At 42.5% G+C, this 14,624-nt stretch overlaps 1 protein-coding gene across 1 annotated transcript in view; it reads left to right on the top strand.

The window, feature by feature from the left end:
- CDAN1 (codanin 1) overlaps positions 1-10,990 on the top strand; it is a 79,546-nt gene extending 68,556 nt beyond the window's left edge. Inside the window, exons 17-28 of the mRNA XM_082275499.1 lie at positions 31-85; positions 192-325; positions 2,686-2,789; positions 2,905-3,054; positions 3,992-4,055; positions 6,781-6,859; positions 7,257-7,414; positions 7,499-7,606; positions 7,692-7,755; positions 7,852-8,057; positions 10,349-10,459; positions 10,585-10,990. Of these exons, the coding sequence (XP_082131625.1) occupies positions 31-85; positions 192-325; positions 2,686-2,789; positions 2,905-3,054; positions 3,992-4,055; positions 6,781-6,859; positions 7,257-7,414; positions 7,499-7,606; positions 7,692-7,755; positions 7,852-8,057; positions 10,349-10,459; positions 10,585-10,701 (1,350 nt within the window). The 3' untranslated portion in view covers positions 10,702-10,990. The remainder of the gene's footprint in view (positions 1-30; positions 86-191; positions 326-2,685; positions 2,790-2,904; positions 3,055-3,991; positions 4,056-6,780; positions 6,860-7,256; positions 7,415-7,498; positions 7,607-7,691; positions 7,756-7,851; positions 8,058-10,348; positions 10,460-10,584) is intronic.
- The last annotated feature ends 3,634 nt before the right edge of the window (positions 10,991-14,624 follow it).

Below are 14,624 nucleotides of genomic sequence, written 5' to 3'. Positions count from 1 at the left end.
CCATAACAAGCAAATATCTTATAACCCTAGGATTGTGTGCCTCTGGTGGATCAGCAACTATTGTACTGCTGTTGTCCTTACCTTGGTAAGTTACCATCTATTGAAGTTGGACATGTACCTGTAATTAGTCTTGAGAAAGGGCGAGTTAGCCAAGAATTTCACCTTGTACAAAATATTGTTCTCCTTTACAGGAGAATTGCGGAAATTGCTCATCTCATTTGTGGCTGGCTATGGAGCAAAGAATGGAGGTTTTATAAGGAAAATCACGCCTACTGCAGCAGAGCCAATGATGCCAAAACCAACTATGTCACAAAAAAAGCTGCAGGTAAAATTATTTTTTTTTTTGGAAAAAAACATCAGATTTTTGTTCTTGCTATTAACTTGGTTGGAATTGAATATACAGTATCTCACAAAAGTGAGTACAGCCCCACATTTTTGTGAATATTTTATTATAGCTTTTCATGTGACAACATTGAAGAAATGACACTTTGCTACAAAGTAAAGTAGTGAGTGTACAGTTTGTATAATAGTGTAAATTTGCTGTCCCCTCAAAATAACTCAACACACAGTCATTAATGTCTAAACTGCTGGCAACAAAAGTAAGTACACCCCTAAGTGGAAAATTGTCCAAATTGGGCCCAATCAGCCATTTTCCCACCCCGGTGTCATGTGACTCGTTATTGATGTATCTACTAGTAAATTTCAGGCCCTGGATATTGAAAATCCTGGAAGCCTCTATAGTTGGCCAGTGTTCTCAGGTATTCCCAGCTCATAAATTATACTAGTGTTCTCTCAACGACTTCCCATCTAAGTTCCAGTTAGCACAGGAATGCTCTTTTAGGTCAGGCCAGTATGAATGTAGATTTCTTTTTGAGTTATCAAACCAGAGCTGCAGCAGTGTTCTGTCCCTGTTTCTAAAGACTCACTGTTGTAAGTGCCTTGCAGGATTTATGCTGTGTGGAGGTTTTTTCCTCTGTTTGGCACTGAGGCTGCTTGTGTGGTATTGCTATCTCTGTAAAAAAAAAAAGAGCAGATTTGTCTCAAGACATGATAGCAAAAGCAGCAGATACCCTGGGGCACCATGGGATCAGTATGCCCAGATCTAAGCCATTTCTCTACTCTGAAACTTTTACCTCCTCTATTTAGGATTGAAGCCTATGGCATTGTAGTCATTCTCGTAGCTCTGCACTGGCCTTGGAGGGTGTTGTGTGTCGACCTTGTTCATCTGTTAGTCAATGCTCCTCCGCCCAGCTTCTCGTTGGCTGTTTAAACTTCGGTCTGAAACATGGGCATTTAGGACTAAGTTATTCGGACCATACTTAACCACTTGCCGACCGCCGCACGACTATATACTAGGTCAGTCAGCCCCCTACAGGCAAAGTGACGTAGGGGTACGTCGCTCTCCCTCGAGCCTGTAGGGGGCAAGCGCGTGCCGCCGCCGGTGCGCTCCCGCCCTCGCTCGTTCCCTGCCTAGCCTGCGTGTGTGACCGGCGGCTCCAATGTCTGCCGACCACTTGCAATCTCCCTCAGGAGTGGGAGAAAGACAGACGGCTGATGTAAACACAGCCGTCTGTCATTCTACCTGAAGTAATGACAGAGGCTATGCGATCCTGCTATGTAGGATCGTATGTCTCTGTGATTACTTCACTAGCCACGCCCCCTAACCGTTAGAATCACGCCCCTAGGGACACACTAAACCCCTTGATCACCAATAAAGTTAACCCCCTTCCCTGCCAGTGTCATTTTTACAGTAACGGTGCATATTTATAGCACTGATTACTGTAGTAATGTCACTGGTACCCCCAAAAGTTTAAAAAATGTCAGTCAGGGGTCTGATATGTCCGCCACAATGTCGCAGTCCCGCAAAAAAAAAAATCAGATTGCTGCCATTACTAGTTAAAAAAAAAAAACAATAAAAATTACATAAATCTTTCCCATAGTTAGTAAACGCAATAACTTTTGCGCAAACCAAAATACGCTTATTGCGATTTTTTTTTTTTTTTTTTTTACCAAAAATATGTAGCAGAAAACAAATTGGCCTAAAATGTTAAAAAATTTAGATTTTTACTTTTTTTTTTTTTTTGAGAATTTCATATAAAAAAATGTGAAAAATATTTTTAAAATTGTCGCTCTTTTTTTGTTTATAGCTCAAAAAATAAAAATCGCACAGGTGATCAAATGCCACCAAAAGAAAGCTCTGTTTGTGGGGAAAAAAAGGACGTAAATTTAATTTGGGTACAGCATCGCACGACCGCGCAATTGTCCGCTAAATAGGGCCTGGTCATTGAGCAGCCAAAGCCTCCGGGACTTAAGCGGTTAACTGCCTCCTGCCAGCTCTATAGCCGGTGATTCCCCTGATCACCGCCACGCCAGTCATATTATCACGCTGTACTGGGGTCATTTGGGGGGTATTTGTACTGTCCTGGCATTTTTAGGGCCTAAAAAAATGAGTAGGGCAGTCAGTACATCAGGATTGATCAGTTTAAAAAAAAAAAAACATAATAGTTTGTAGACTTTATAACGTTCCTACAGACTAAATCTTATACACTGATAAGGGTTATTTTTTACCAAAGAAATGTAGCGGAATACATTTTGGCTTAAATTCATGAAGAAAGTACTACACGTTGTAGACTTTGTTTTTATTTCTCGCTGATCACCTGAAGATATCAATTTCTCTTTTTTCAGTCTGAGCTGGAACAAGCATTCTTCCATAATCAGCCTCCTTCCCTTCGTAGATCAGTAGAGTTTGTGGCTGAACGGATTGGATCTAACTGTGTTAAGCATATCAAGTGAGTGACTATCTTGCTCTGTTTTGTGCAGAAAATCAGATTACTTGCTCAACATATGTTAAATATCACAGCTAATCCATTAAGTGATTGAAGAATGTTCTTCTCTACATTAAAGGGCTACACTGGTGGCAGACCTAGTGAAGAGAGCTGAAGTTACTCTGCAGGACAAGGTATCCGAGGACAGTGCAGGTCACAGTAAGCTGCTGGACAGTGTTTGTGCCAGGCTCTGCGAGGATGGACGTCAGGCTCTGCAGCAAGGACAAGAGTAAGAGGAGTTTATGTATGCAGAGATCTTGCTCTCAGCATTAAATATGGTTTCTTGGAACAGCTCTGTGTTACAGAAGACTGCTGTGTCAATTTTTGTATTACCACTAGATGGCAATAAGGATAACTTTGAGTAGACTTTTACTCCAAAGTTTGGCTAACAATTTTATTAGCACAGCTTTTATTGCAGCAAAGCCTTTGAGTTGTATGGGAAGGAGGTAAGCATGCAATTGCAGCTGGGGGAGAGGAAACTGCAGCTGCGCAGACTGAGGGAGCTTGTAATAAGGTACATGTTACTGCTTATTCCTCTACTCCTAGGCAAAAATTTGTATTTGACCATTGCAGTGTGGGGTGGCCCCACTTCAAGAGTACTTTTATTTTTTTATTGCGCTAATTTCCAATTCCCCATGAGAATCAAGAGAGCACTAGTCACTTTCTGCTCTTCTAGTCTCACAGGGGCCTAGCAGTAGTTTGATAGGCACACCCTATCCAATTAGGTTTCCTATTACTGGATTATATTGATAGTGTCATCAAGGGGCGTGGTCTAGGAACAGGAAGAGTTATTCAACAGACACACTTTAATGGTTTATAAAAGCATCGGGTTAAAAGACGTGCTGCAAAATACTTACTGTGGGTGCTATATCATTCACAAATGGCTTGTAATGCTCTTTTTAAACTGGCTTCCCCTTCTCAGCCTAATCAGAGCCATTCACTTTCATGGATCAGTATGGTGAGCTGCTGTATTAAACACTGAAAACTGACCATGTTTGGGGTCATACAAAACTGTTAACTGAAAAAAAAAATGACTTTTTCTTTAGTTAGTCTCAGTTTTTTGCTTTTTTCTTTCTGTAGTTTCAGTGCTTTGGTGTGTTCACAGCCATCAGAGTCCATAGTATTCTGTAGGCTGGTTATACATTAAACTGCCTCCTCTTTTCTAGATACTGCAAGAAAAAGGCTCCTGAGGCTGTCAGAGTGCTTCTACCTGAAGAGACGTCTGCTTGTGTGAGTAGATTGCTCTAGTCAACACTTTGGTTTTTACATTATTGGATTTAACATTCTTAATGTCCAACTCTAGCCATGCTGGGGGGGGGGGGGGGGGGGGGGTGTTGAGTCACGTTTTTACTGTACCTCTCTTTTCCCAACCACTTCCCTTAAGCTGAAAATGCAGTAAACACAAGCCAAATGCAAGGCATTGCAACTAAAATGATTCTCACTGCAGTACTGCCTGCTGAACTTGACCCTTTTAACTGAATAGGGCTGCACCTCAAAACACATGCAATGCACACGGTAGTGTTTGGTTTTTAGGTGGTAAAATAGGCGGTTAAGAGGCAACCTAACACCATCCTCGCTGGATGTCAAACGCCCTCTAAAAAGCGATCCACCGCAGGTCACTCTTCAGAAAGTGACTCAATTGTAAACAAGCCCAGTAAGGCAGCCCATTATAGTGAGGGGCCAATAGGAATGTGGAGTGAGTGAAGGAGTGTGCGAGCTTCAACACTGCAGAATGTGCAAAGCAAGCATGGAAAAATGTTTGTTTATATTTAGTTATGGCAGCAGAACTTTAAGACCCCGTTCACACTGGGGCGACCTGGTCGCCTGACAGGTCGCCGTAGGTCGTCTGCCATAGAGAAGCTGTGGACCCGTTCTAATAGGAGCGACACAAGTCGCTCCGACTTAGAAAAAGGGTCCGGAGCTTCTTTGGGGTGACCCAGAGCGACCTGCATTGACTTCAATGTTATGAAGTCCGTGCCGGCCGCTCCGAGGTCGCGGTGCGAGCTGCGCACCGCGACCTGTGAGGTCGCCCCGGCAAGTAGCGTCACCCCAGTGTGAACGGGGTCTTAATGCAAGCTGCATTTACACCAGAAGGCGGTATAGGAAACCGCAGTGTTCAGTCTGCTGTGGGTATCGATGTAATCCTTACAACACCCCAATTGTACATGCAGTGCGTTTGCCTGCACCGGATCGCATGGTACCAAACTACCACGCTATCCAGTTTGTTTTTAAATTCGTGCATGCACTGCTTTTGGTCCGATCCAGTGCAAGAATGGGCTGAAAATCATTGCACTAAATCACACAGGAACATAGCACGTAGTCTGGTGTGATTTCAGTGTGAACCGCTTCTTCCCCTTTTTGCTGATGTTTCCCCCTTTATAGACCTGATCAGTTTTTCAACATTCAGCTATCGGCCTATTGATTAGTCTATAGCTTGATCAGTTTTATGACACACTAATTATATGCTGATTGTCCCATCTGCAGGCCTGGGGCTGGCAAGGTGGGTGTCACCAGGTAGAGGGGAGGGAGACCAGCAAACAGCTGTTTACTGATCTTCCCTAGCTAGAAAGAACCCTAGAGAGGACATGTATTACATCCCTTCCAGATTCGGGTGTCACCACCCCTGTCTGCTGTGGCCAGGGATAAGTGACTGGAGCATGGGAGACAAGATTTACTAATGTCTCAGTAAAGAGAACTTGTTACAGCAAAATGGTGTCACATAGGGGTCTTATTTTCATATAGTCGTTTTCTATGTGCTCCCCCCCCCCCCCCCCCATCCCACTTCTGTGCAGAGACCTAAATGAATAAATAACAAATAAAATAAATGTTGGGAGTTATACTGGCTAACATTTTTTTGTTTGCCAATGGGCAATTCTCCTGTAGAAGGCAATCTAACCTTTCTGTCTCAGAATTCCTTCTACGCTGTGTCTCTTAAAGCAGTGGTCCTCAACTCCGGTCCTCAGGGCCCACTAACAGGCCAGGTTTGCAAGATAACTAAAGTACATCACAGGTGATCTCATTTGCTGCTCAGTGATTGCAGTATTCTAGTCTGCATCTCCCCAAGGTAATACTTAAAATTCGGCCTGTTAGTGGGTCCTGAGGACCGGGGTTGAGGACCACTGTCTTAAAGAACTCCAATAAAAGGATTGTAGTGTAAAGCCCCGTACACACGTACCGATCGTCGGCCTTCTTTTGTCCCCGGGCTGTCCTGTCCGCTGAAAAGTGCAAAAGACTGCACACGAATTTTGTCCGCCAACAACAGCCGACTGCAGAAGTGATGTCATGTGATGGTTAACTTTCCCTGTGTTTTTTCTTTTCTGAGCATGCTCAGTCTTGCAAATCTGCTGTCTGTCGGCCGAAATCTGTACTGACTGGCGAACAATCGGCCGTTCTGGTGTCGGCATACAAAAATTTTAATGCTTGCACGACAGATTCTGTTAGGCCGAAAGTGCGCTGTCGGAAGCATCATACTAACAAGCCGAAAATCGGCCGATCGGTCGTCGGCCGAATCTTTTCGTCCGACAATCTGCACGTGTGTACGGGCCTTAAGTCAAGTATCCTGTTTGTTCGGGTTGGGGACAAAAAAGGCTTTATTTTTTTTTCCATGTATTTTTCTAAATGATGATAAAAAGATAAACATGTAAAATGGGTTAAAAGTTTAAATCTGCCAAAAAAAGAAAAGGCATAAGGATTAATCAGGGTTTAAATAGGAAGCCTGTCATCTGCTCAAAACAGCTACAACTGATTACATGGTAACAAAACATTTACAGTGAATCGATCGATTGCTGTATTAACACCGTGATTATTGAAAAATGAGTGGCAGTCAGTGGCTCTTGTAGCACACCCAGCAGAGGCAATTTAGGACACGGTTCCCTTCACCCTGGAAGCTTAAAGGTTTAGTCTATTTTTACAGAGGAAACTGCCTATGCAAGTAAAGTATACCTACTTCTCACAGGTCCTGAGGAGTGCAGAAGACATTGCAGTGTCCCTGGCAATAGAAAAGGCTTGCACTTGGTTAAGCACCAACATTTCAGGTAGGGTAATGAACCCATAAATATATTGTATGCTCAGGTTTATTAGTTTGCACTGCTAAGTTGTGAATGCGTATTTCCAAGTTTTTTTAATTTAATTTACTCCACCTGTATACTTTTTACTTATGGTTCTCTAAACCATACTTGCTGTGTTGGTCTTAGAATCATATTGGGGGTGGGGGGACACAGTACTTGTCACGGGTTACTTATTTACTTATCTTATAGTTTGTGCTTGTAGAATGGGTGAAGGCGGCCAGTTTGACATTGAGATGAAGCTGCATGGCATAGGCAGCAGACTGTTTTAAACAGCCATGGGGGGTGGAGAAGTCTGGAGACATTTCTAAGTGTTAATACATTGAATGATCGCTAATAAAATATTATTTACTTGGATCCCTTACAGCACTTATCAAAAGAGAGGTGAAGGCCACTTTTAATCGTATGGTGAAGTCACATAATTTAACCTCCTCCTTTGTGGATAGTGCGGATGTAAAGAAGGAATGTTGTGATGATTGTGAGCACAAAGTCACTCTCCCCTCCAGGCTCGTTAGTGAAATCAAGGTATAGAGTGTTACCAGTATTGCTTCTTACCTCTATTGCTCTGTAGAAGCCGCTGAACATTGTTTATTATTATTTCCTCGCCAGGAGTTTCTCTGTATTTCAGTTGGGCCACGTGATGGTGATGAAGGACTGGAATTAGCAGAGCTAAAGAGTTTTTTTGAGCGTCTCTCTCAGACTCTGAATTGCAGGAAGGTATTCACTGAATTGTGAGGCTCTTATTTACAGTAAGGTCATTAAAATACAACAATTTACAACATGTTTGTGTTCTCTTTGATAGTATATGACCCTTCCAGTAGAACACCACATGGCAAGGTGTACCGTGGAGCTGGTTTCCCTTCTAGGTAAGGCTAAACCTTCACATGGATTTTCCAGCTACATATTTCGTACACTTTGTTCCTTTTGGCCACCTTTTTTTTTTTTTTTTCCTAATCTTGCAGTGTCTGATAAAGTTCCATTGGTGGATTTCACTTCCTCTGAACTATGTAACTTCCTTGAAAATCAGCGTAAGAAGAGGGAGGCAGTCGGTCAGCTCCTGCTGTCAGTACTCACAATCTGGAAGAAGGATTTTGGGGTCCCTGTACCCATACAGTTAATATTTAGTGACAAAAATATGAAGTATTTTATGGATGTCCATACACAAGAGGTAAGATCAGCCAATGTCTTATACTTAGGGACTATTCCCCCTTGTTAACTGATAGAGTTGAGAACTGCTTATGATAGTTTAAATCCTAGAAAGACAGTTGTATTCTCATTCTATTTCAGTGCATTAAAATGTACCTCCTTTTGTTTTTGCAGTAGTCATGATTATACAAGCCCTTATTTATAATTGTTACATTATACTGTATATCCAGCAAGTATCTGGTGCCCTATACTAGATCTATTGAAATTTGGTTGACGTGTGCTAGTATTTTGGATAGCTGGCTAAATCACCCACTTACATCTCGTGTTTTGAGGACTACAGTTAGAATGTTTTCCTTTGGAGATCCCATCTCTCCTCCAAGCAGTGGGGTCTAAAGGTGATTATGCAATACTGTTATTTCTCTATCGTTCATTGACGGACGCAGTTATCTCTTGATCCATATCAGTAGGTAATACTGCCCCCTACAGGAGTAGGACACTAAGCAGAAAAAAGTTCTGGCTACCCCTATGGGCAGTCCCGGAGGGTACACCCTCTCTCTTCCTGCATAGGATGTCAGTTTTATTCTACCTAGTCAGGAGTGAGGACCTAGTCCTAGTTCCTTGCTGGGATCTCTGGTCCTGGCATATAAAGTATTTTTTTATGTAGATTTTATTTTAGCTAGCCTTTTTTTCCCTGGATCTTTTTTTTCTGTGAGATCTTCAAGCAATTATGCCGGACTGGGCGACAGACTTGACCCCCACATCCAGTGGTCACCCCAGTCTGGCCAGTGAGCACGTGCAGACCGTAGCTCTGCGCTGGGTCGGCCGCGACATAGACCCACTGGACGGGGACTGGCCCCGCGAGTTAAACTTCTCGCGAGGACGCACACGACAGGGCCTAGGCTTATGTCGCAGCGTTCCTATTTGGCCGACAGCCCCCCTACTCCGGTGGCGTGGGGTCCTATCAAGAGATGGCGTCCGCCTGTGTTCCCGGTATGGTGAGTAAACTTAAACCCCCCCCCCCTCGCAGATTTTTGCTTGGATGCGGGCCCTCTCCCTGGGATGGTAGGACCCTCACACTCCTAGGTTTCCCTCTGTCCTGTTGTGACCCCTCTCCCTACTCCCCCCCCCCCCCCCCCCCCCTCCCACATGGCGGACGGTTTGGGCCTAGTGTGCAGGCCGCATGGGGGCCGGGGGAGTCAACAAAAGTCCAACCATTCAACTGACTTTAGTCAGAGGAGGATGTCATAAAATTGTCAGCGGAACGATGTCTGCATCCAGTCTGCAACATTGGCAGTCACAGTACAATAACTTGATTTGTTCCTCCAAAGGAATCTGTTCTTTTTCTAAGAAAAAAAAACCTTCTGTGTACAGCAGCTCACCTCAGCCCTCTTAACACTTACCTGAGCCTATCTACGTCCAGCAATGTGCCTCAGCTGTCCAGGACCCTCCCTCCTCATTGGCTGAGACAAAAAGTCAGTGAGCTAATGAGGAGAGAAGGTGGGTGGATCTGAGCCGCAGTTCTGTGTCTGAATGGACACTCAGCGCAGCGGTTCTGGTGTCCCCAAAGCAAGCTGCTTGCTGTGGGGGCACTCGGCAGAAGGGAGGGACCAGGAGTGTTGCTGGGGACCCAAGAAGAGGAAGACAGGTAAGTTGTTTAAAAAAAAAAACAAGAGTTTAATATTTAGGCCTGAATTCTTTACATGTATCACAAGCTTAAATTGGCTGTAAACTCAGAAGGTTTTTTTTACCTTAATGCATTCTATGCAACCTTCTGTGTGCAGCAGCTCCCCTAATACTTACCTGAGTCCATCTCGATCCAGCGATGTTGCATGAGTCGCTCCATATCCAAATGGACACACAGAGCAGCGGCTTGGCTCGGGAGCTCCCATAACAAGCTGCTTGCTGTGGGGGGCGGGAGGGAAGAGGGACCCGAGAAGAGGAGGATCTGGGCTGCTTTAAAGAAAAAGGAACAGGCTTTAGTATCACTTTAACTCCTCTTTTGGTGACAAATATTTCAGTTCTTCTACTTCACTTTTCTTTAAACACAATTCCAGCTTTAAAAAAGCCTGTCCGCAGCAGACACCACTCTGTAATCCAGTCCTTCTCCAGTTTCAGTGACACCCAGAACTAAGCATCCGGCACTCTGGAAGGGTTCAATGATTATTTATTTAAACACAGCAAGAATTGATTTATCAATATGGGGGTATGTAAATGATGTAAATATGTGCTTATTTAGCTGATAGTAGTTAAATGAAGCTGTTTCAATCTGGTGGCACAGTTTGTTTAATGTCATCAAATCTGTTTTATGTACAGCAGTGGGGATTGTTTGCCGCTTTAGTGCAACAACTGCTTGAGTTGGGCCTTATACAGCACGATGAACTGGAAAAACACATATGCAGGCTCCAGAAGTACAAGTGGCTATTGGTAAGCTTTCCTTATTATTAGGGGTTAATGCTCAACAATGTTTCTGGCCTCCAATGCCCAGAGATCTTGTATGTGAAGGGTGTAAAAATATATTTGTAATAAAATTCAATTTTCTTTCACAACAGGACCTGTTGTCTGAGCTGGACCAGTTAGCACTTGGCTCAGAAAACCACAGAGAGCCAAAAGACCCAACAAGTATACTTGTGCCACAGACAGGGGCTGAAATAATTGCTCCTAGTTAGTGCCTGGAACATCATTTGTGTCTTCCTACGACTGATGCTGCTAACTGTGCCATATGTTCCACTTGTCCCCAAACAGCTGCTGCCCCAATAGAAGGTACATCTCTATGAACTTACACTGCACACAGCTGGTTCACTGGGCACCTGGAGCCAATAGCACAACACATTTTTTCACAGAACTTTATATTTGTGTGGTTTGTAATATTTTCTTATGTCAACTGGTATTTTGGAACCCTATGGGTATTTTTATATTGCTATTTTTACAGCTTGTTAAGAAACCTTGTAAAGTATTTGGATTATTAATGTTCAGTCCACCCAAGAATATTTCTATAAAAAAAAGTATAATCTGGTGGCCAGATTAATCTGCTGGTATTTTATGTTTCCTGGGGACTCCAGCTGTGAGAAATCCCTGCTACAGCTATGTTCTCATCTAATTGTGGATATTGTTACACCTCTGCTGCCTATAATATCCAATAAAAGATATGGCCAGCAGGAAGAGTGGCTGCAGCAGGTATTCCGACCCAAGAACACAAGCACAGAGAGTTGGTCACCTGAGAGATCAACAAACTGTTAGGTGGGTGCTGGAAATTTAAATCGCTTACCAATGAAATGGCAGTTTTAGGTGTTACTGACCTTTTTAGACTATCACAGAAAGGAGCACTTGCATTTTAATTTTTTTATATGAAACCACAGCTTCAAAAAGTAATCACTTGAGGTCTTCTTCCTTGAGGTTTGTGCTTTTTTAATGGTACATTTAGACCCTGTACATATGGACTTCAGTATGTGAAATAGAAGGTTGCACGGGAAGCATTTACAAAGTACTTATAAAGCCATCAGTGAGTTTCTGGCAGCTTTGTCCAAACATTTAACACAAAGTTAAGTTGCAGTTTGATGGTGATAAATAGATCCAAATAAGAATGCTGGCTGACTTGTTAAACAAGCAGCTAGTAGGCTTCATCAGGCTTTCAACAAGCTGCAAGTAGTGCTGAAGCTTGATAGCAGCTTTTTCTTCCAAGTGGCGTAACTCCCATTAAGACAAACCTTGAATCTATTACATAAATCCCTAGTGCTCGCACCTGTCAAATGAATGCCAGCATCCCTAATACAAGTCTATAAAAAAGAAACTGGTCTGGGTGAGACTTGAGGCATTCCACATATTCACAAATAAATCCATTATAAAACATGTTTTATTCAAAACAGATCTTAAAAATACCATTAAAAAATAAAAACATGTTGAGCTGCATTGCGTTTCTGTGGTAAAATGTATTCGGTACAGTGATCTTTAATGCCTGGAATCCCCAGGGAATAAAGAGAACTGTACCCAAAAAATCTTAACCACAGAATGCATATGAAGCGCAATATATGGGTTTTATTTTTTTTTAAATATATGGGTTGAAATATAAAATGCGTTTTGTAATGGATTTATTTACGAATACGTGGAATGCCTTAGGCCTCTTTCACACGGGCGTTCCGTATGTCCGTATATCACCCCATCCGTTTGCGGGTGATATACGTACATAATGCATGTCAATGGGATTGCGGATGTCAGCGGGTGACCATCCGATTTGCGTCCTTTCTGTTCCGTTTTTTGGAACGGAACAGAACCCTATTTTTCTTCCGTTTCAGAAACGGAAAGGACGCAAAATCGGATGTCAGCGGTGTCATCCGCTGACATCCGCAATCCCATAGACATACATTATGTCCGTATATCATCCGCAAACGGATGGGATGATATGCGGACATACGGACCGGATGACACCAGTGTCATCCGTGTCCGTAGAAAAAAAAAAAAGTGCCGGAGTGGATCGCAATATGGTCCGCTCCATGTGAAAGAGGCCTATAAAGTCCCCACCCAAACCAATTTCTATGTTTTAGACGTATTTTTATTTTCCTAGGCTGAGACGGTTTGTTTTAAAAGCTTCAACAAAGCTGCTGGAAGCTCATGGAAAGCTTTGCAGAAGACTGCTGTATACACTGCTTGTTATACAAGCTGAAGCCCAATGTGCGTAAGGCCTAACTGTAGGCTAGTTTTATACAGGAAAGACATTTGGCTCAGTTCACAAAGCCAGAACATGTTTTTTTGCCATCTCTGTTATTACGTCCAATCATGTGACACCCATTTGCAGCTGTCATAAGTTTTAGGACAAATAATGATCATTTATAGCTTAGTGAATTGAGCTTCTTTATTATAAATGTCTCACAAGCATAACAATAATGGCATGTTAGCACAAAAATGAAATCAGGTTTTAAGTTTTTTTTTTTTTTTTTTTTTCTTGCAATATTTTGTTAAGTTGATTGCTTAGAATATGGCATTGGAAGTAAATTCTCAGAGCTCATTGCTCAAAGTGTCATATCAAGGAGAAAACAACATTTTTACATGAACTGTTGAATATAGTTTGTGAAATATTTCAACCTAATGGTTACCAGGGCTGGAAATATCACAGGATCCTAAGTAGCCAGTGATGTCTCCAGCCTACAACAAACCTGTATGGAGAAAAATAGAGACTGCCATTGGTGACCACCTAAAAATGCAAACTGTTTGACAAATCTCTTACCCCAATCTGATTCAGAAGAATACAATGCAGCTGGAGAAGTGAGAACGCCTGATCTGCATATTTGTATTGATTTAGTAATTTAAAAAATATTGAAAACTTGGAATCATTGCAACACTATTGTGCAACTAGCATTTCCAAAAGTGGCAGTCTAGACATTTTTCACTACAGGTTTTTAACAATTTTAACTACTTGAGCCTTTTACAGTGTTAATGAATGAATTCTCATCTTCTCACTGACCTCTGACAAGTAAATGTGTTTGTAAAAAAAAAAAAAATTTAAGAAATACAAATAAAATAATTTTGTGGATACTGTTATGAATTTCCTTAGACACTTCCTACCCTCATGCATTTACTCTAGCCTCAACTGCATATCATTATTCTGGGCCTACCTGCTGAGTGACAACAGAAACCATACCTAGAACGATGTGTGTGGCATGGCCACTTATTGGAGAATGTGACAGGGTGACCCTCAAAGGAGAATTGTTTGGGAGATAATGGTCACCCCATAGCAAGAAATGTTTGAACACAGTTCACTTTGTGGCACCACCGCCTATTATTTAAAAGTGTTTGTACAACCAAAACTTTTACTTTTGAAGGGTTTAAACCTCTGCCGGTTTATTTTTTTGGCCTCTGTACACTGTTGGGAAGATTTCCTTTCACTTCTAAAAACAAAATTGAAAATCAGAGGAATTACATTACTTTACTAAAACAAGTGTCCTCATTGAAAGGTTTCCTGTGACTATTAATCCCAAAAGGGTTTTTGGCTATACATACTCATGAACTGAAAGCTTTAACTTCTAGCGAGTGTACTTAGATCTACTTTAAGGCTTAAATGTAGAATTAGATGTGCATGCGGTTCTGTTAGGGATCCTTCAGAGTTATTTACCTGCATATACTGGATTCCAGTGACAAGAATCAGTCAATTTTTGCAGCTGGAATGACAGGTGCATGTGAATATTGGCAGCCACTCAGCCTGTACAAAGTAATGATAGGCTGGCAGCAGCTGTCACTGTTCGCATACCAATTGGGTTTCTTGAGGTAAGGGACGGGTGTTTAAGCTGGGTGGGCAGCTTTGTGTAAATGGCGATGGCTGCTGTCACTCTGTCCTTATTTTGTACAGGCTGAGCAGCCGTCGCTATTCACATGAACCTGTCATTCCAGCTGCAAGAATCTGCTGGTTTTGCCGCTAGAATCTGGTGTATGTGGATAAACGTGTGGAGGAGGCGAGGCCTTCTGCATCCATAAATTAAAGTTTTAAATAACTGCACAGAGCATGTAAGTTCAACAGGTTAGTTGTTTTCCACAGAGCAGCCCCGATCCTCTTCTTCTGGAGTCCCCCACCAGCGCTCTGGGATCCTCCCCACTGCATTTG

Source organism: Pelophylax lessonae (assembly GCF_965119305.1).
Source record: "Pelophylax lessonae genome assembly, chromosome: 13".
In the NCBI taxonomy this organism is placed as follows: domain Eukaryota; kingdom Metazoa; phylum Chordata; class Amphibia; order Anura; family Ranidae; genus Pelophylax; species Pelophylax lessonae.
Note: the sequence above shows the minus strand (reverse complement) of the source record. Positions and strands in the feature narration are given on the sequence as shown.